Source organism: Bactrocera latifrons, unplaced genomic scaffold (genome assembly GCF_001853355.1).
Source record: "Bactrocera latifrons isolate USDA-ARS-PBARC rearing strain unplaced genomic scaffold, ASM185335v1 scaffold_136, whole genome shotgun sequence".
NCBI lineage: Eukaryota > Metazoa > Arthropoda > Insecta > Diptera > Tephritidae > Bactrocera > Bactrocera latifrons.
Window position 1 is genome coordinate 804,527 of NW_017534808.1, and position 23,711 is coordinate 828,237.

Genomic DNA, 23,711 nt, shown 5'->3' on the forward strand with positions numbered 1-23,711 from the left:
GACGATATATTGCGGTAGTTATGTGGCAATTAGATTTATAGCATTCATTAAGTCGCAGTTAATTTGTGAAGGTTTACATCTCATTAAAGTTAGATTGATTTTTTTATAACTCCCGACGTGGATTAACTCAGTAACAGTTCATCGGTGAACCTATTTAAATTTATGACGATTAAGCGCCAGAGAGCAACGTTGTTTATCGATGCAATCGTGAAAGTCGTTCAAAACAAGTGGTTGTTTTAGAAACTATCGATGCTGTGCTCAAACCGCTTTTGCAAGATCGTCATGTGATATGACGCCAGATTAAGAGAGCTATAGGCATTATTGGAACCAGTATACACTCATGGACTGTAAAAAAAAAATTTCACGTTGAATCGCACACAATTTCTGAATTAACTTGGTCCAACCTTTTTTTTTTTTTTTCAGTCATCGGAACAGTTGTTAAAACAAATTCTCGGAATAGCCTTTAATGCGTGTAGCGATTCCGGGGTCTTTTTCGGATTAGCCTAGCGCAAATGTCGCACAACACTTAAATAGTACTCCTTGTTGACAGCTTGGTCTCTTGGAAAGAATATGAGGTGCACTACACCTCGATAATCGATGAAAACTGTCAACACGACCTCGTTTTTTGACCTACTTTGACATGTTTTTTTCGACTTCCGCTCACCTTTACCACAATATTCGGCAGATCTTTTTTTTTTTTTTTTGTTTTTAGATTCAAAACTCAAGGTCAGTAATAATACGTTTCATAACATCCTGGTCGTCCGTTGGTATTGGTTCGCAGACGTTAACGCGAAGCGGTTTCTCAAATAAAAGTGATAAAAGTGATTTTGAACCAATTCTACTTTCACTTCTCTTAGAATCTACACACAAACACAATTAGCAAAGAATTTGGCGACATTTGTTTTAATTAAAATTTGTTATATTTGTGCTTTATTTATGTTTATTGGCATCATAAAAAGAAGAAGCAAATTGAAATGAAATATGACATCTATAAGTTCTTCTTACTCATATCAAAAATTATATATAATTTTATGCATTCAATAAAATTGTATTATCATGATGATTGCTTCTTAAATGTAACTTTTAAAATTATGATAAATATTTAAAAATAAAATATTTATTACATAAAATAAATGGAAATGAAATATTTCCATTTTTCTCTCCAAATAATAATGTTTTTATTTTTTCACATTAATCAAGAAATAAAAGCACTGTACTGCTATTTTAAGAACGTAATAAAGTACATACTTATATATACAGCTGTATGATACATACATATTGCATATGGCTATTATATAAACCCTACCCTACATATCAGCCGTCTATGGCTTCATTTTGCCATTTACAAAATGCAAATAGCTTTGCATACCAAATTGATAGCAGAACAATCACAAAACACATGATACACGCTTGCATAAACACATTTAACTGTAAAGCTTAGACACCTGAGTAGCAATTTAATAGCAATGACGCCATGAATTGAGCACTCAAGCAATTTTCCCCACACACCAAAGCATTCAAGCTGATTGTACGAGTGTGAGTGACTGTATCACCGAATTGAATTGACTCCTCCGCAAAAGCAGCAACACAAAGGCAAAAATTTAAAGTCGAAAGTGTTCGCTCGTGGTTCAAGTGTTTTGATTTTCTTTTCCTTTCAGTAGAAAGTCATACAAGTGGTCTCATTGCTTATTTATTTATTTATTATGTAATGCTACCGACGAGTGTCCTTCAATTAAGTAATCAACAGCTGAAATTTTTGAAGGAATTGAGTTATTTTAAAATAAGGAATTTCATTCTTGCTTTACATTACTGAATGCAATTGAGGACACTTTTCATTTTGCTTATATTTTTTTTGCGGTTTTAGTCAACCGCAATTTTGTGAAGTAGTTTCCTTTTAGAAGGATTATTATTAGTGGAACTAAGCTGAAGCAAGAAATTGATGATGATGAGTGCTGAGTTAGAAAAATAGAAAATAAGTGTTCTCACTGAAATTGTTTTGACATCTTAGGTTTTGAAGGATTGTGTGATTGTATAGATTCGCTACTATAACTGGTTGGATAGGCGTAAATAATAAAGGATAAGAAATTTTTCAGTTAAAACTTCTGTGACCACCCTCTAATTTAATGTACATATCTCCTAAACCACTAAAGCTACATCAACCAAATTCGCCTGGCGCAAAATTTATAAAAACTGCTACCGAGAGTGAAAATAGATGGAATCAGAAGATAATCATATGATAATCCCGCTCACTTCCCATATAACAATACTGTTAAAAACTACTAAAGGCACTATAAATAGATAACTAAATACACCAGAGTCATTATATTTTACCCTCAAGATGATACTATACAGTTTTTTCGAGCCGGGGTCAAAATTGGATGACCGGCGTGGCACTGCTCACTGCTTATAAGTGAAATCCCATAACTCTAGATCTAATAGATCGATTTCAAAAAATGTGATACCTGAAATTCCTCTGCCATTGGTATATTACAGTGTGAAAATGGGCGAAATTAGGGTACAACCATGAATATTTCCCATGTAACACAATGTTAAATTTTATTTGAAACTTTCACCTTCTAGTATACACATTAAGAATCAATTCATATATCAGGATAAAACTTTGTCTAATATGGCTTTTGAGGTATGCCAACTTATGACTTAAAGCTTCCCAAATCGAAGGAAAGCCCCTAAGTACCGAATATGTCGATCCCAGTACCTATAGTTGACCTTTTGCCGAAAATAAATACCAATGTGTGAGATTTAATTAAAACTCAGTGAGAATATGTTCCTGATAGTATTATGCTTATGTGTTACAAATGGGTTCAATAGGATCAATGCTTTCCTTGGCCTCAATATACCTAACTTAAAGATTTTTGAACTACTGGGTGATTTTACACAGCATATATCGGCAAATATGTGAGCTATGATTTAAAATTAGTGAAAACTTGTTGTAAGATATAGTACATACTGACCTATATATGCGGAATAAAGCCAGCTCGAAGTTTAAAACTCTTAGTATATAATTCTTATCAATTTTCTTATAAGATATATGGCGGCTAAGGAATATGTTGACTTGACTTTTCCAGTTTTGGTATTTGGACATATCATTACCTTAAAAATAAATTAAAAATAGATGCTCTCCGAATTTCATTAAGAAACCTTACATATTAACCAGAGTCAACCAGATATTTGAAAAATCCATATGTTTGTTATATTTATTTATACTTGTTTGGTGTATTTGAACTAGATACTCAATTTTACGCCATTTCGGCGCAAGTCATCACAAAAATATTGACCCAGAACTCCAATACTAGGCAGTTTGGCTAAACTAAGTTTCATCAAGATATTTTTTGCTCAGTCGCCTTCACGAAAGGACGGACAGACGGAAGGACACACAAACCGTCAGCCGAATTTCAACTGGTCTCGTCAACCTGATAATTTATGTATACAAATATATAACTCTATATATATCTCGATTAGTTTTAGGTTATACAACCCGCCTTTAGATAAACAAAACAATTATTCTCTGTAACAAGATACTGCGAGATCTCCCACACCATACCTTCGAATTCATTATGCTGTTCAATATGCTTTAACACCAAGAATATTGATTAAATTTATTGCGTTCCGGGTAGTATTTAAACATGAAAACCCAGGATCTTTTACTGTATATTTCGTGCGAAAACCCACTCGACGAAACTTTTTTTTTTTTTTTAAGTTGTCAAATGTAAAATCAAAATAATTATTATAAGCTTATCCTTTTCAAGTACATAAAGAGCATTCGGTCGGCGATTATTATGATGAGTGACATTATTCAATAACGAAGTTCTATTAAATTTTGTGTGTGGAATCAAATTTTTGGTGCCGAAACATTCAAAATGTTCGAAAAAGCCTTCGACAACAATTGTATGTGATAAAATTGAAAGGTGAACTTTTAATTTATAATTCGCGTGTTTTTCGAATCGGTCATTTTTTTCTGTAAATCATCAATATATTATTTATTATTTGAGATACGCGTCGTTTTGTGAAGCTCTAGAAATAATTATTAGATTTTTACTGTGTCTGCATTTATTAAGCAAAGAAATGCGATAATGCACCATATTATACGGCACTGGGTATTCGTGATCATTTCGCAACATTTTCAACTAATATCGTGCCGCAACCACCGCATTCGCCTGATTTACCTTCATGTAACTTCTGGCTATTCAGTAAATTCACATGACACTCCGAGTACACCATTTTGATTGCATTGAGGATATAAAGGCTGAATCGAAGAAGGCTCTGATGACCATCACGATGGAGGATTTTTAGTGTATTGCAACAGGTGTGGATTACTTTGAAGGAGATAAAATGGACAAAATTCACTTTTCAATTTTATACAGTAGCAAGTGCTTTTATTAGTACAAATTATTCAAAAAATGCGTTGACGACAACAACTGATAATCAACACCTCCATAAAACAAAGGAATTTGTGCTTGAGAATCGACTATTAACAGTCAAAGATCCTACTGTCATCGTTGGAATATCGGAAGATCAGTGAAAACCAGTTGAAAGATCATTTATGCTTAAGAAAAGTGAAACAATTATTGGGTCTAAAATCACTCAATTTTTCCGAAAAAAAAAACTTTGCGTTAAAGTTCGTGAAACAATGCTTCCCGACTTATAGGATGTCATCGTATTATGACTGGCGAAAAGTCTTAGATCTCTGCTTACGATCCGGAAATAGATTATCAATCGGCAGAATATCGTGCCAAAGGTGAGCCGAGGTGTGGTACACTTCGAATTCCTTCCGACCGAACACTGTCAATAAAGATTATTACTTGAGCGTTATTGTCAAAAAAGTCTTGCGGTATTTTTTATAGATTTTTCAATTGTTCATAAAATATTTTTGGGTGACTCATGCCCAGCTCATGACCGATGCTACGGCTGCTACTATGCCGGTCTCTTTCGACCAAATTCAGCGATTTGATCGAAATTTTCGACGACAGGCCTTCCGGAGCGTGGCGCATCTTCGACCACCTCTACACCAGAACGAAAAAGTTGAAACCATCGTTGTGCGGTGGAAATGGAAACTGTATCGGGTCCATAAACTGCACAACTTTTATTGGCGGCTTGCGATGCATTTTTGACTTTATCGTAGTAGTACTGTAAAATATGCCGTATTTTCTCTTTATTTTGCTCCATGTTTGCGACGCTATAACTTACGAACGACGATCAAACACGTGTTAGCGCGTGAAATGAGCTTTCCAAAAAGGTATAGCATGACCCGATGCGACGAATAAACCTAGAACTACGCGCTCTCAGCGCCAACTAGCGAAAATACCGCAAGACTTTTTTGACAACATAACACGCTTTAGATAAGCAGGCTCAATATAAAAGTAATAATATTGATATAAATTTACGACACATTTTACTCAACTGGTAATGTTTATACCACTCAAATACTATTTTTATATATTTAACCAAATTTTATTTTAAATTATTTTAATTTGGTTGATCTATTAAAAGCAAAGGTCTTTAATGCCTGTTGGTGGTTTATATTTCACATAATATCTTTTTTAAATCATACTGGAAAAATATAAACTTATTATTTTTCAAATTTCACTAACTGCTTTACTATCTTCTCTTGTCTCTTTACAGTCACAGAAAAAGAAATCAGACAATGGTGAGTAAGAGACAACAAAAAGGCAGTGCCTTTGTAACAAGTAATTCAATTAGCTCGAGAAAATATAACACACACACTAAGTCAATATCGAGTTTCAAAAGTCAAAACGAAAATTTACGAAAAATAGCAACAAAGGGAAATTTAGAAATAGTCGGGCAGTCAAAAGAACATACAGTTTCTCAGTTAATGTCACGCTGCCATTGAATAAAGATTGTATCAAAACACGGCAGCAAGCATTTGAAAAGAAATTCTCCCAGATTCTGGATACCTTTACTTCCATGTTTGTATGTACATATGTATATATGTGTGTGGATGTGCACTCAATTACGGTATATTAAAAAAGCAGCCACTGGCACTAAGTAACCACATTACTGTCATGCCTCAACTTGTATGAAAATTTACCGACCACAGGCGCACAAAAACAATAACAACAACAACAGCGAGGAATCAAAGCAAAGCCACACATCATCCAGCTGCCGCCTGTTAAGCACCCCTCCGCAAAAGCTCTCGCCCACTTGCTTGCTTATTGCCGGCTTGAATTAGTGCACCAAAGCAGACGGTATAATTCAATTGAAACGCATTAAAAAACACGTGCGCACACGCACACAGCCGCATTGGTGCGTATGTGTGTCTCTCTTTCACTACAAGTTAATACAATTTCATTTAAATGAAAGATGACAGCAATTTTTTACATCATTCCACACAGACCCAATTTGATTGCCGAAAAAGTATGGTAAATGACTGTCCTCACCTCTATGCCTCTTCCCACCACTCTCCCTTACTTTGGCTTGCTCTGCACAAGCCAACAGGTGGATTAGTCATAAGTAGCAGATTATGCGGCTTTGTGCTTACATTATCTAACGGTATCCTTGTGCACACACTTAAACGTACGTTGGTGTTCAAAAAGCGACAACCGAAAAATTTTTGTGGCAAATTATGCCAAATGGAATTTTAATTAGTTTGAAAAAGGCATTTTCTGTAGATTTAATGAATTTTAATTACCAGCCTTGCTGTTGGCACCATCGGTTGTTATGGTGCCGAAAGAAATTTCCAAGTCATGCAAGTAAACGCGAATTTCCAGCGGAATTGTGTATTACCATGGTAAATTGCTGTAAACAATGCCGAAGTATGTTGAACAATATTTACTCGCTTAATCTTCTTAGAGCATTCTTCTGACCCAAAATTTGAAATTGTGTAATAAATTCAGCACAAGCCATTTTAAGGCTTTAAATATTAATAAAAGTAAAAAGTAATCTTCGGAGCACTTTGGAGCACTTCTATGAACTCTTAGCACAATTCGTATCCTAAATTCATATTCTTGAGCGTAATAAAATGGTAATTAAATTTATGTAATTAAAATGGGAAGTTCATTACTATATGGCAAGTAATAGCTTATCGTTATCCCTTTCTTAAAATGATCAAATTAGAAAATAACTTCTGTAATCTAAGCCATCATATACCCTGACAAGGTATTTTAACTGTGCCACGATGCTTGCAATACTCAGAAGGAAACGTTGGATCCCCATAAAATAGGCATCAAATGCTTATATGGAAATCAAGATATTTGGCACGGATTATTTTCTAATTTAATCGTGCACTCTCCGAAGATATTGTTCAAATCGAATCACTATAACATATAGCTATCATACAAACTGACCGATTCAAATCAAGTTCTGGTAAGGAATCTTTCTACGATTCACCATTTTCGCATCGCAAACTTTCTTGTGAAAAAAAATTTCACGTAAAATCATAAGCAAAATTACCGAGTTGAATTCGCACAAGAGAGTATACGGACACCTCACTTTAATGCTAAAATCACAATCTTAAATGCTACAAAATTTTGTTCCGCATACTTTAAACCAATTTTACTGTTGTGAATGACTGAAATGACCAAATATTGTCAAAAACTAAAGTAACAAGTTCGGGTATAACCGAAAACTTTATACTCTTGCAACTTGTAAGGATTAAAGTCAAGAACGTACCTTCAAGAACATAAGGCCTGTTTGTTATATGAGGTCTAAGATCAGTTTTCACCCAATTTTATTTATTCGGAGCCCAAAGATGAACCGTTGTAGGAAAAACACGCTCTATCAGTTTTCCCATTAACTCACATATATACGGTATAAAGTACCCAGAAAATCTTTATATTAGGTATATGGGGACTAAAGGAAGTATTGACCCGATTCAACACACATACATATGTATATACTATTATCCGGATTTTTTCAATTTTTAATTTCATTACAGGTTACTAAAAACCTCCCCTCCTAGGACCGCATTTGTATTACTTCATTGACCAATATTTGTGGTAAAAAGTCCACTATAGGTACTGGAGTCCAATAATTCGGTACAGTTTCTATTGGATTTACTCAATTTTTGGTTATAAATTAATTATACGTGCAAAGTTTTTTTCCTCTATATTAATTGCTTCTTGATTAGTAAAATCGAATTGGGAGAATCAGATGTAATTTAAAATTGTGGCATATGGGAAGTAGGCTGCAGTCCGATTTCAACCATTTTCCGGCTGTAACATACAAATGATAGAGGACTGTCACATATCAAATTTGGTTGAAATCGGTCGAGTGGGTCTTGAGATACATATGTGACTAAAAGTGACACTTCCACGCACGCCGATTGATTTTGAAAACGGCTCGTATAAGGTTCTCTCATACTACCCCGAAGATATTTATAATTTAATGTCTCTGGCGAATTCAGTTATTAATTTATCCTGTTTTATTAGTTTTTTTAAACTCATAAAGATTTTAGCTATAGCCGTCTGTACATACACGTAGCAACCCCTCAGTGTTTGAGATATCAATCTGAAATTTACCAAGAAACTACTTATTTGTAAAAACCGCCAATATCGGAAACAACAGCATATAGCTATCTTACAAAGTGATCGATAAAACTTAACCTTGAAAGGAAAACTTGTTCAGTGGACAAAATGTCTTTCCAAATTTGGTACAGATCATATTTTTCATACAGATTTGGTACATAGATCAAATTAATGATAGGAACTTTTATATCTTTATTTTAAGATAAGGCTTAATACCAGTTATAAGTTTTTGTTTTTAGAAACCAAAAGTAAAGGGTTATTAAAACAGTATTTGACGTCAAAAAAAGAATACATCTTTAAAACGAAGAAGGGCAACACAATTGCATCAGAAGACATGTTAGAGTCGGGTTGCACCGCACACACTGTCTGTTTGCTTGAACTGTTACTATGCGGTTTTGACCATACTATAAAATATATTTGTATGAAAAAAACTTAAAAAGCTTAGTTGATTAATTTCAATTTGATTACTTTTAAAAATACACAATAAATATTTACTTTCTTACTCTTTTTAAAGGCACAAAGGCTTTCTGAAAGACTGTCCGAATGGTTTGCTGACAGAACAAGTAAGTAAAATATTTACAAGTAATATTTTGATTTTCGTAAGTAATTTAGAAAATCTTGTGAAATTTTTAGTTGTATGACTTTCATGTGTAAAAAAAAAAATTTTTCGAAAATAACAAATGAAGAAATTATGGATGATTAAATCAGCAGAGCAGAGCTGAATTGCATTCTTGGACATTATTTTTTTACTTGTTTGAAGGCAATTTTCGAAATAGGCTTCATTCAGCTTTTCAAGAGATTGACGGTTAATGTCGTTTTCTTCGAAGTTTTCGTTTGAGTTTGCTAAATCGCTAGAAGTTACAGGGACCTAAATCAGGTTTCGTCATGACATTGATTGAAAATTTGGCGAAAACCTCACGAAGAATCAATGCACTATGCGACGGTGATGCAAAACTAAAAATTGTCGGTCCACAAATCCAAGCTCTTTTTACGAATATCTTCGCCCAAATGACGCATACACTCAAATATTATTCCTTGTTTACAGCTTGGCTGGTTCGGAGTGCACCACACCTTGATAATCGAAGATAACTGTCAACATACCCTTGGTTTTTGACCTCCTTTTAGCTACGGCTCACTTTTACCACAAAATTTGGCCGATTTATCGTCTGTTTCCGGATCGTAAGCACAGATTCAAGACTCATTGCAGTAATAATACCTTCCATGGCATTATGATAGTCGGATATCATTGTTTCACAGGCGATGTTTTTCGTGAACTTGGAACCAATCGTCCTTTCACTTTTCTTAGACCCAAATGACTAAACACGAATAATTATTTTGGTATGATATTTGGCACAGATATCACTGACCGTCATACCAACCTAGAAAAAAATATTTCGACGCGAAATTTAAATTAAAAAGTCCCACCTTAATATGTTAAATTAAATCGATATTTGTCAAAAAATACATTTTCCTTTACAGCTATACAACTTTTTAAGGCAGACTATTATACGAGTACGAGGTATCTTAATATAGTCGATTTAGATTGTTTCACTAATAACTGTACGTTAGATGTAATTGATCCACACCTTCTCACAGTAAAGCTTTCTGATCCTGTGAACTACTTAAGACTCTGTATAGAGGTATATACAGTATCAGTCAATAAGGAATATATCCCATATACTTTATATTAATATCTCGCGATCTTCATCATACATATATCTTCTCCAATGCGAATTTCGTCTTCAATTCATGTCGATTGCTCGAGTATTCAATGTTCGACAGCATTAGACCTTCTGATTTATTTATTTCACATTATTTTTATTGCCAACTTTATTTGCCACAACTAAATTACTGAGAAATTTTGCAAAACAAAACACTTATTTGTTGGCTAATTTTCTGTTTGAGTAAAAACGCAAAATCCGACAGAAGCATAAAATTCAGCTGCAAAACAAAACAAAACAAAATGTAGCCGAAAATAAACAAAAAGTTGTTGTGGTTAACACCATAAACCATAACGAAAGATTTAAACTTGTACTTATTTCTGTGCTTCGGCCGCACTTTATAGCGCTGGGATTTGCAACTTTTACGAGAAACAGTAAACATACGCATTAATTCGAGTATGTACCTACTTACGTAACCGCTTGGAAAAAAGACGAAAATAGTGTCTGACAGTTGTTGTTGTTTGTTGTATACGAAATATATTTAATGCCTGCCGTTGCTGTTGTTTTGGTTACTTAATATAACGGTTCGGTTGCTTTCAAGTGTACAGAAAGGTTGATTAATACACGTGTATCGGCTGTAGTTGGATCAGTAGTAGATATGCGGAAGCCAATTTCAATCAACTTAGTATAGCTAATTGAAATGATGTTCTTTGCAGAACAGTTTTGAATTGATTTTTAATTAGATAGAGCCAAAACTGACGTAGTTTCAATATCAGTAATGTAAGTGGTGTTTTTCAAGGAAACAACGCAGTAACTTATTATTATGACCAAGAATTTAGCTTCATTCCAAAAATATGGTTTCGAAGAAATTACAATACAAAGGCCAAATTTTTGACCAATTTTGAATCACCAATTTTGAATCAATTGGGGCCAATATACACAATACGTCAATATACTATAACAAAACGTCCATCGTCTCGGACTTATTTGTGTAGATAATTGACTTCACATAACGAAAAGGTCCATGTAGACTGATGGTATTGGCTGTATGGCGTGTAGAGTATTTACATTATACAATGGCTTTTTGAGGATGTACGGCGTCTCAGTAATGAAAAAATCATTAGATCAAACGGTCAAGAAATGTTGAAGACTGCAAGAGCTACTCTATAAATACCACAAGTCTCGGTAGTAAGTACCCTTCTATTGAACCTAATGTATGATGGGGTGCCAAGGAGACACACCAACCAAAATCCGTTAAATTAATTGCATACGCAGGCGACCTTATTGTGGTGGCAGTAGTTAAATATCTAGATGACCTCCGCAGTAAATATAATACAATGAGTTCATAAACGGTCTGCACCAATGGTTCTCCTCAATGAGTTCAGAACTGGCTAATCAAGAGATAGAAGAATTGCTCATAAATACTAGAAAAGTAGAGGCAAGTATATCGCTCACCCTAGGGGGGGTGTGAGATGCATTCACAGCCACTGCTAAACTATATGGGAATATCTCAAGGCTCAAATTTAAGGATTATTTGGAAAACATTGCAGCTAAAGCGAATAAAATATTAAACGCCTTATCAAGAATAATGTTAAATAAAGTCTGCCTGCGCACTAGGAGGTTATTTTTACTAGCAAGGGCTAGTAAAAACTTTTACTATGCGGCTCCAATAAGGATCCAGACGCAAGGCATTAAAGCATATGTCAAACAAATAAGCACAATGCACATACCGTGAACGCTTAAAGTTATCAATGCTTTTCGAACAATATCAAGGAATGCAGCTGATGTATTAGCCAGTATGATATCCATTGTCCTCCAAGGTGACGAATACGAGCACGTATATAAGTTATCAGAGCTGTCTGTAGTAGACAAAAGAGAAGAAAGAGTCAAAAGCTTAAAAATATGGCAGCAGAAATGGTCAATTTCACTCGTAAGACGTTGGATCCACAGACTGATACTGGACATCAATTCGTGGATAGACAGACTACACTCAAATACTAAGTAGACATGGGTGCTTTAGTCCGAACTATCCGGCGTGATCATAGGTTTAAGTACAAGTGAAAAACTTAAAACTGCACTCAGTGATAGTTTTACGGTGGAAATTTTGATGGCACTCATGTATTAGTCCACTGAGAACACCTCTTGTACCACCGTTTTATACTCTGAATATGGTATATTAAGTTTATCATAAAGAAAAAAATGTACAATAAAAGATATCTAATTGTATATACATGAACTAGTCCCTCAGTTTTCAGATGCCGATCATAAATTTTGCAGTTTTCTACCCAAGAAGCCTTTCGATAATTTGAATGATCAAAATGAAGCCCTTTTGTAGAAAAGTTTTCTAGTTGACAGTATTATCTTCACGAAAATTGGCATGGATTATTGTCCAAAAGTATCTCATATAATTGTTCAGATCGGACCACCTGAAGTTCTCATACATATAGACAGTACTTTTGACAATACATCTTCCTTTAATTTGGTATAAATTACTTGTTGAAGCAGCAATATAACTTCCGAGCATATGTTGAGCTACAGTAATACCATAGTTGCTAAAAGAAATACGCATGTGAAGTGTGTTATAGCTTCGATACAGCCGAAGTTAACGTTTTTTCTTGTTTAACTGTCTTTGCACCGACCACATCTAAAACCTAAATTGGCACAGACTGCTGTAATTACATTTAAATTACATATAAATGAGTAATGAAAATACATATATGCTAATTTGGAAATAATTAAAAGATAGACAAATCGGCAAAAAACTTTGAGTTTTCATACTAAAATGATATATATTTTGCATTACCAAGAAAGATTCCACTATATTTTATATATTTCTAAAATTACTGCAATAAAACCAAAATTAATGTCCCTCAATTATTTTGGAATTACAAATCTTTCTTCAATGGTCAATATATTTATGTATTCACACAAATCTAAGCCCATTTTTTGACTGTTTTGCTTCTCTTGGCATAGTGAGTTGCTAAAAAACGTATCCATTGTTGTTCTTGTTGCTACTTAAGCTTGACGCAGTCGGGTATCGCGCGTCAGCTGTGCGCTTCATGGTTATATTTCATAAACAGTACGTAAGCAGGTGCCCATGATGCTACTCGGCAGTTATAATAATAACAACAAAGGGATTTTCTTCGCTTGAACGACTTTGCGCCGAAAAGTATGTCTGATAAATACAATTTATGATTGCGAGGTAGTTTAAGTTGAAGGATAAACATAACATAACAGTGGTGTGAATTTGAATATAAGTATGAATGTACTTTGACAAGCGAAGGTTGAAAAATTTTACTTAAAAAAATTGAGTAAGGATTATCTATGCATATACATTATACAATGCGTGAATACGGAATTCTTTTTTTAATGGAAAATAATATTAAAGACTAAAGGCAGAAAAGAAATTGTCAATTTAAAATAGCGGGCTAAATTTATTTTCCTATTCATAACTCGATTTTAAATTAAAAAAATTTCACAAATATTATTCAACAATATTTATACACACATTTTATGGCTCACCTTTAGTTACCACACTAAATCTAGACTTTTGTAATATCGCGCAGATATAATTAGTGACCGTTTGTGGACTTACCTGCAAGAATATAAAAAGAATAATTGTAAACTTCAAAGGCAAAATATATACACATAAATAGTATATGTAATAATATACATAATATAATTTTATAAAAATGCTTAGTATATTATTTTTTTACAAGTACTAAGCTTAATCTGTTAAAGCATCTATAACAATATTTTTTAATTATTCTAATATTCATTGTGGTGTGTGTTTATTTGAATCCTAAAATGATCCACGGCATCATTGTGGTTATAACAAGGATCACATTGCTTCTCTGACTACAAACAGTACCTGAAATGGCCTAATACACCGCACGTGGCAGTGTATACTGATATACCTAAGTGTTTTATTCTATATCTTTAATACTTTCCTGGGAGAACGTTTTTAATGTAAGCGTAAGGGGTTACTACATATACATTCACATTTGAGTTTCACAAAATCACCATTTTTCTCAACATCGCTCCTGTCATCCCACCTGCCAAATGGGTAAATTTTCTTCACCTTCAAATATTCAACCGACTTTCTTACATATATTTCCCAAAGAATATTCGAAGGAATAATATTAATAGATTAAGAAGTGTAAAAGATGCAAAAAAAAACTCTTTTATGGAGGGTCCCTCGATGAGTGGAACACAATTTTCTGTCAAGGACCGCACCAGGTACATTGAGGTAGTGTTGGGCAGCAAACTGCTGTGGAAGCACAACGTGACAGAAAGAGTGAGCTAGCTTTTGTAGGCATATGCTGGGCACAACGAGGGGGCTCCATCGCGGCCCTTGAACTGGTACTAAACCTACTACTTAAATACTTCTGCGTAGCAAAATCGGAGGAACGACTACTGCCTGAAGGAGAATTTGCACATAGAAAGCTCGGTGGATAATGGCGGTTTGGCATATACCGACTGCATGATCCCAGTTATCAATTGGGAAAGAAGGATCAAAGTAAATATAAAAAAAGATGGTTGACGTAAAGGTATGTTAGCTACACGCAACACATTGAACATATGTACGGATGGCTCGAATATGGACGATAGAGTTGGTGCGGGGATATACTATCCGCAGTTAGGCACAAGGCAGCTTTTTAATTTGCTGGACTACTGCAGTATATTTCAAGCTGAGATTTTTACTATTGTGAAAGCCGCGAAGCTGGCCTCTAATTCACCTGCAGGCAATTCCAGAGTCAACATTTACATATACAGTCAAACAGCAATCATAGCAGTAATCTCGTATCGCATATCTGGCAGAAGTGTCTTACGAAGCAGGATAGCAATGGAAAGTGTTGCCAAAAGCAAGCAATTTCATTTCTACGACGATATGGATAGAAGCATGGTAAAGAAAATCAAAACCGGTTGGAACAAGCTACATGGGTGCAAAACTGCAATGGTCATGTGTAAAACGGTAGATTGAAAGTACACAAAATTCCTATTGGCACTCAATAAAAGAGGCTATAGGAACAAGATGGGAATATTAGCTGGTCACTGCCCGCCAGATGCCGTTGATTGATCGAGAATAAATGCCTAGAGCAGGGCACCAGGGACACAATGGGGCATCTCTTGTGCACTTGTTACGTATTGGCAAAGTTATACTGTAAGCATTTATGGTCCCCACGGTATGATACACATTAGGAAGTATCGTTAGTAAATTCACAAAGTCTGTTAAAATTTATTTTCTATTTCCGTCTAACGGAAAGACCGCCGGTCTGTCTGTATAAACGTGTACTAGTCGCTCAGTTTTTGAGATATTGACCTGTAACTTCACACTTGTACTTTTCTGTTAAAGAAACTGCTCACTTGTTGGAACGAGCAATGTTGGATCACTATAGCATATAGCTGCCATACAAACCGAACGACCGGAGTCAAGTGCTTATAGACGTAACTACTTCCATTGCCGATTTTCTTCTGTACCTCACATGAGCTTGGTATTTTTAACATAGTAAAGGCTTTATGGTATAGATACAACAGGAAAAATAGCATAAAAACATATACCTTTACAGGAAATACTATACTATGTATACATATTCAATTCAACCCTTCGCTAGGCAAATGTAGTCTTTTTTCGATCTTAAACCTTATACCTAAAAATTAAATGAAACAGGAAATGTCGAATATGTAGAAATATGTCAAAAAACGTTTTGGATGAAATTTAGATTTCTTAAGTACATATGTACATTAATTCGAAATTACTAATTTGAGCCGGACCCACAGTGCGCTGGAATTAATAGCAACAACACTACTACACGTATGCAAAAGCAAATGGCTTAATTTTGAAAACTAATAATTCGTAACAACAATAATAACTGCAGCAGAAACAACTGTTATGGCACAGAGGAAGGAAAATGGAGCACACTAAAATACAAGCTAAAAATAATAATAATAAAGCAAACAACATGGCGCCACACTTTGCTAACCTTCATGTTTTCCTGTTGGTCATAACTAGATTTTCACACTCGCAGACTACCGACTCACACACACACACCTATATATGTATTTATATATTTTTTTTTCCATCGCCCACACGACACCCACGCGTGACAGTTGCTCTGACTTTGCGCGTGTCCTGCGAACATGTCAAGATTTGTTTTTATTACTTGCTGTTGTAATTTTACGAATTTCGTATTTATGTGCTTTTTCATCTTTTCTTGTTTTCTCTGCTTTACAGGGTTTTATTAAAATTTACAAACAATTCTTCCCGCAAGGAGATCCCAGTAAATTCGCATCGCTTGTGTTTCGGGTCTTCGACGAGAATGAGGTGAGTAATGCGCCGAACATAAGACAATCACAAACACACACCCAAAAACACGTACCCATATACACACATACAAATATATAATAGCAAATAATAATAAAAATGCTGAATGACTATGAAAAGCCACAACAAAACCAGTATTTCGCTGTCAAGGCTGTCCATTCTCGTCTCTCACCTACACATACATATGTAGCTATGCTTTTGTGTAGTGTTGGCGGCAAACATTGGTTTTACCGTTGCTTTTATTTGAATTGGCAGCTCATTTATTAATACAATCGACTTCATGCCATGCAATTGCAATTCAATTTTATTCAATTCGATTGAATGCAATCCATTTCGTAAAGAAAAAATGTCTTCAATATTTCTCAGAAGACATAAACACATTTACTGCAACACTAACTTACTCAAATTAAAAAGTTATTGTGCTTTCAAATTAAACATCAAGAAAATTGCACTAAAATTTTCACTTCTCTTTTTTCTCAATTCTATTTCATTCTTAACAACTATTGCCTATTTGTTTTTATCTTTTCCCCCCAACTCGTTGCTTTTCTACCTCTCCTTTCTTGTTCGTTTTGCTTTTCTTTGTTTTCTGTTGCATTGCAGGATGGTGCGATTGAGTTTGAGGAGTTCATACGGGCGTTATCGATTACATCACGTGGCAACCTGGATGAAAAGCTGCAATGTAAGTATGAATATTCGCACACATATACGAAATTGTTTGTGCATTTTCCACATCGTTATTTGTTAGTATAAATATGAAAGCATAGTTGTTGAACTGTATACAAGTTAAGTTTGTGAATCGGAAAATATTTGTATATACATTTCTCTTCTACTTTTTTTTTTTTTTTTTTTTTTTTGTTAGGCCTATTTTTTTCTTTTTTTTTTTTTTTTTTTTTTTTTTTTGTGAGGTAAGGCCAACTACAACCAAGAGTTGGTTAGAAGCTATTCAGTTGGCTTTTACTAACATCCGAAATTCATCTAGCAAGTCCACATAGGGATTATGAATAGGTTGAGCCATTTTCAACAATCTTTTTCTCATATCAAAAAATGAATATTTTATTAGAATTTTTTATTGTTACAAACAGAAATTCTGAAATTTTTGGCAAAAAATATTTTAAAATCGGCCATTTCGATTACCGGTGACCCCTCAGAAAAAATGCACCCGCGTTGGTAATATAACTCCTAAAGTGAAAAAATACGCATTTTCGTTAAAGTTTTAACTTTACAAATATAAATAAAAAATTCAGTGAAAATTTTACGACATTTCAATTGTTACATTGTGGATATTCAAATAGTTGTAGTCTTTAAAAATTGTATCTCAAAGAACTGTGTAAAAGTTCATGAAGATTTGTTGAGAAGTTCTCGAAAAATCTTGCCAACCAACTTCAAAAATACAGTTCCGAGAAAAACGCGTTTAAAGACGGCGCACTTAGCCTAGCTATCCTCGAGCGCACAAGTTCTCTACAGCCCTCCATGACTATTACTCGGATCAACTTGAAAATTTTTGGCAATATTTTAGAGGTGTAGAACTTAATAAAACAATAAAGAAATTCGATTTTTTGAAACCCATGCCAGCCCTTAATCATACTTTTAGCTAAATAACTCAAGTTAGGTTTGGTTAGGATAAATTTGTTTAGATGGCTAATGTTAGGTGGTCACCAACAAACGCCTGCTAAGAACACGCAAGAGTCACTGCTGCGTCGTAGGATGACAATGGAGATCCAACTCGTTCACCATCTAAGTGGTGATTACCCTCTGGCACCCAAATGCGTATGATGATAAAGTAGCATTATGCTATTTCTGGTTAGGGCAAACACACCACGACTAACTTTGAGGCACAGTTTGGGAGCTCAACTTCCGCTCTACTGTCGGAGTGAATGCCCACTTCCCTAAAAGAAGCTTCACTTCCTGAAAGAAATTTCACTACTACACAACAGTAGTCTAGTAGCTCAAGGCTAAGCTTGAAGAGGACCTCCTTACATAAGACTCTCTCAACATCTTTCCCTTATAACTTCTAACCGTCTGTGAAAAACCTCACTGCGCCTCTTCCTCATGAATGTCTCCCTCTTCGGTATGCGAGAAGAGAAACCGCCGCCACATGTGGGAATTAGTTCAAGTTTCCAGGGTTGTAATTGAAGGCGAATGAGGCAATTTTAGCGTGACTCTGTTCGGGCTGCTTCATACAGCCAACTTCCCTGAACTTTAGACCTGTCTTCGCAGTAATGATACTGTGTACCGAGATGCCAATTAGTACCGCTCTTAGGACGCGTTCAATCATCTTAACAAGTGTAACCCTTTCGAGCACCATATAGCAGACGAATACACCATAGAACACTATCGGCTGGACTACGGTTCGTTGAATTAAAACAAAACCTTTTCTAGAGTGTCTAATATTTCCCTATAGTTCGCCTATAATAGTATAAGGCAACCGATCTCTCTATATATTTGACCTTTGAAAGTTTTTTATCAAGCATAAATCCCAGGTATTTTCCCTTATCAACAAGTTGAAGGCGTGAATCTCAAAATAAGAGGAAAAGGACGTCTGGGATTTGGTACCTCCTGGTAAATAAAATCATTTCAGTTTTATTCGGGTTGACAGCTAAGTCGGTTGTATTCTCCCAGTTGGATGCCACGCCTGGGTACCGCGTAGGCTCGTAGACGGCACAATTTTATTTTACCATATGAGCAACGTGGTTAGCGTAAGCTGTCAGCTGACAGACTTTTTCTTCGAGTTCTTTTATTCGGTCATTAATCACCAAGATCCAGAGCAGTGAGGAACTTACCCCCCTATTAACCTTTCGGCATACCCCTGCACTACTCCACCGACCATTCTGTCGCTGAGAAGATATACTTAAGTTTCGATTCCGCCTCAAGCCTTTAGAGGATTTAATCACTGGCTCTGGACGCAGATTGTTAACGGACTTCTCGATAGGAGCTAAACAAATTCCTTTTGTATAGGGGCTTCTCCAGCCCTGCCACTATGTAGTGGTCCTGCCTTTGCTGTATATTTTGCTCCAAATGCACAAATTTATGAGCCTCTATAACGTTTTAACAGAAACGAGAATAGGTCAATGGGCCTTAATATTAAATGAACGAGGTTACTACATATGTATACTAAAATTTACAACGGATTCAAAGGAAGGTGAGAAAGTGTTTTATAAACATATCTCCCTTGCAACAATACCAAATTTATAAAGGTATAACTTAAGGTGTTATTTTTTTGGTTAAGCATTTTACACGCTCAGATTGTGGTATACGCTACTCAACCGGGTAATTAAATTAAATTTAATATAGGGAGAAGAGATTTTCTAATACAATAGAAATACAGCGGATTGTCGAACGTACATATATAAGCTTAAGTAAATTAGAAATTTTGTGAGTTCTTTTTAACAATAAATCTTATTTACATATATAAATGAAAATTTATTCAAAAACTTAAATTTGTAAAAAAAAAACTTGCTTTTATTACTTAAGGGGCATTCCGACTCTACGATGTGGACAATGATGGCTACATAACGAGAGAAGAAATGTATAATATAGTGGATGCAATATATCAAATGGTGGTAAGTGAACTATATTAATTAATAATTAACTGCGCTTTATTTGTAGCATTTTTTTTTAATTAGATAAAATTTCTTTAACAAACTATTATTTTGACATTTTTTATGTAGAAATAAAAGTTCCGCTAATTAACCTTGCCACATTTCATTGCTTTTTTCCACGTATTTTTATTTTTTTTTTTTTCATACACTTTCTTAGGGTCAACAGCCGCAAACGGAGGAAGAGAACACGCCGCAGAAGCGTGTCGACAAAATATTCGATCAAATGGACAAGAATCATGATGATCGTTTAACGCTCGACGAATTTCGTGAGGGTAGTAAAGCTGATCCACGTATAGTGCAGGCGTTAAGTTTAGGTGGTGATTAACCAAAAGAGACTTAGTTTAATTCTGCTACAGATTAAACGAGGAAACTAAACGGATATAAAAACAAAATAGTTAAACAAAAAAATAGTTAAAAGTACACTGCAGGAAGAAATAATAGCAAAGTAATTGTAACTACAAAATAATAATAAAACAAACAATAGGGAAGCATAGATGATTAGAGGATATCAATTTTTGCAAAATATTTATGAAGGGAAGCGAGTAAAGGCAAAGGGAAGCACACTTGATACGCACACAGGCATACAAACATGACTGCTATGGTGGCTTTGGCTACCAAAAGCGCTCAACACACACACACATGTGTAAACACTCTCATGCATACATGGACATGTACATCCCCATGCAGCTATCTGAGTTACATGACAGTTAGGTTAATGATACAAAAAAATATGCGAAAGTAGAGCAAGCGGTAGAAAAGCTTCGAATACCGATTACGTTAGTGGTTTGCAAATACAAAAAAAAACTAAAAAAGCAAAAACAACAAACAACAGCAAAAGTAATGCAATTTATAAAGTATAAGCATTGCAAATGTAGGAGAAACGGGTTTAGCTAAGTTAAACAATATTCAAGCTGCAATCAATAGACATAGGCGCCCATGCATTAAATAGCATACATATGCAATGTACACAGATCCAAGCGCACATACATGCGCGCACACATAGTTTATAGTGATGTCAACGAAACGGTAATCAAAATCTGCCCACAAAAATGGCGGCTATGCGCGGCGTACACAGCAGCTCACAAAATACAAAATTTTTTGAAACAAATAAAAATAAAAAAAATTAATGAAAATAATAAACAAAAATCAAATTAACTTGGCAGCATACACTTGTAAAAAGTTAAGCTAAATTTCTGTAGAAAATGATGCGAAATCAAAGTAAATTATATATTACACATAAATTGCGAAATTGCGTGCAACTACACAAAAGGTCGAATACAAAGGTGCGTTTTGAACAAAAAAATAAAAATGCTAATAAACAATAACAAAAAAAAAAAAATTGCAAATATGTCCAGGTAAAACGCAATTTATAAACAAAGCAAGGCAAATAATTCATAAATATGCTTGCAGGAGAATATTTAAATAAAAAAGATTAAATTTATATCAAAAAAAAAACATGCATACGTATTTACAAAAACAAATTTCAGCTATAAAATACATTAAAAAACTTGCTAAACCTTTTGAAAGCATGCAGCAAATTAATTGCTGCGACTGCTAATGAGAGCATGCTTTCCTAGCGTTACCATACTATGCGAAATAATCACTGAGACCACGTGTATTTGTAAATATTAGTCAAACGAAATTGTTATGAACAATGACACCAATTTAAAATTTATTATATAAAGCTATTAGAATATTCAAAAAAACAATTGCAACTTTAAAATTTTCCCTACTACTTTTATTTGAATCTTAAAGCTCGTCCTTAAGACGTTAAAAAAGTTTTAAAATAATATATTACTTATAAAAAAAAAAATTGCATAAAATAAATATTGACTTTATAAATTCGATTAGGAAGCAATTTTATTGCTTAAGCGTAGTAAAGAGGCAGTAGCAGCGTAGCATATGTGTTTAGAAAGGGAAAATTTTAATTGTTTTTGAATACTCCGCACCATAAGCTTTTAACAAACAGCAGCTTTATTTCTGTTTTTAAACAGAAACCTAATAATAATTCAAAAAAACATTAAACTTTTTCGATCAGCGCTTAAATAGTAAGAGATTTGAAAAAAATCAGATAAATATCCACACAATTTTATAATTCTTTTGAAACTTCAGAAGAGCTTTTTGAAAAAGCTCCAAGGAACCTTGCTGTTAACGCAAAAGCTCTAAAAATATGAAAAGAATCACATAAAAATTTGAAGAGCTTTTTGAAAAAGCTCCTAAAATCCTAACTGCTATCACAAAAGCTCAAAAGATATGCAAAAAATTAGCAAAGAAAAAAAAAAGATTTTATAATTCTATTGCAACTTCTGAAGAGCTTTTTGAAAAGCTCTTAACTTTTCCTTTACTTTTATCACAAAAGCTCATTCCAAAAAGAAAAAAAAATAAATCAAGCTGGAAAAATATGGTATAAAAACATTTTACTTTAGTAAAGAATATAGTATATAGTTATGTCAAGTCCTCGATCATAAATTTAATTTTCTTGCGATTCAGTACATTATAGAGTTTTGGTGTATAATATTAGTTTTGGTTGTTTCAATAAAATCTCAAATATAATATAATAATTTTATAATTTCTTTGAAACTTCTCAAGAGCTACTCTCTAGTACTCAATAAACAATACGGAGATGTCAAGTTCTTGACCATACATTTAATCTTCTTTCGATTTGGTATATTATAGATTTATTTGTGGCATATAGATATGGTTTTTGTTTTGTAAAAGTAAATATACGAACAAAATCAGACGATTTTCAAACAATTTTAAAGAGGTTTAATATTTTAGAAAAACATGTTAAAGTAAAATCCACTTTCCAGTAACCAATATCCTACAGTGACATTTGAAGCTCTCGACCTTAAGTTATATATTATTTTTTGCGAGTTGCTATATAATATATTTTTTGTGCTATCATTACTTTTTTTTACTTATATCAACAAAAGCTCGAAGATATCAATACTGGTTGATAAAATAAAATCGTGTAAGTCTGTCTATACCTACATAAATCGGTGAATTGTTTATTCAGAAGTATCATAACAGAGGTAAAACGACAGCAAACGACGATATGAATTTCGATTTCTTAGTTTGGAATATGTAGTAATGACAGTTTCGCGCCGTTATGTTTTTGGAATGTGTGTAGGCATTAAAATTATTGTTTTGTGACGTCATACACGAAAAAAATGAATTGCCTATTTACAGCTACGATGAATATAAAAGATTGACAGCTGGTTTTTATAGCAGTTTGTTTTGATAACAGTTGGAACTGAGTGGAGGTCAGTCATATCAATTCCTTATAGATTACTTAATTAGAATAGCGTTATCAGTTACAAATCTATGAGGGGTTTTGGATGTCAAAAAATGTATTTTGTTAATAAATCAATTCATAGAGCTCGCTAATATCATACATTCAAGGACCGAAACCAATTTTAATTTGAATTCGAAAATTTTACGAATCAAAATTAAAAATAAAATACCAGGAAAACATCGCCGCTCGCTACTGATTATTATAGCACTGGAAACTTTTGAAAGCTTTCTTCTACTTACAAAATTTGTAACGTGAAGAAAAAATAAGCTGTTGCATATAATCTTTTCAACGACTGTTTCAAAAAAATATAATTTTGTATTTAATTTGTAA

The 23,711-nt window shown here is 34.1% G+C and overlaps 1 protein-coding gene across 1 annotated transcript in view; it reads left to right on the forward strand.

Annotated features, from left to right (window-relative positions):
- Positions 1-22,188, forward strand: part of LOC108965191 (frequenin-1-like) — a 159,905-nt gene extending 137,717 nt beyond the window's left edge. Inside the window, exons 3-8 of the mRNA XM_018927421.1 lie at positions 5,641-5,665; positions 9,016-9,064; positions 16,398-16,487; positions 17,088-17,166; positions 19,959-20,047; positions 20,244-22,188. Coding sequence (XP_018782966.1) covers positions 5,641-5,665; positions 9,016-9,064; positions 16,398-16,487; positions 17,088-17,166; positions 19,959-20,047; positions 20,244-20,411 — 500 coding nt within the window. The 3' untranslated portion in view covers positions 20,412-22,188. The remainder of the gene's footprint in view (positions 1-5,640; positions 5,666-9,015; positions 9,065-16,397; positions 16,488-17,087; positions 17,167-19,958; positions 20,048-20,243) is intronic.
- The last annotated feature ends 1,523 nt before the right edge of the window (positions 22,189-23,711 follow it).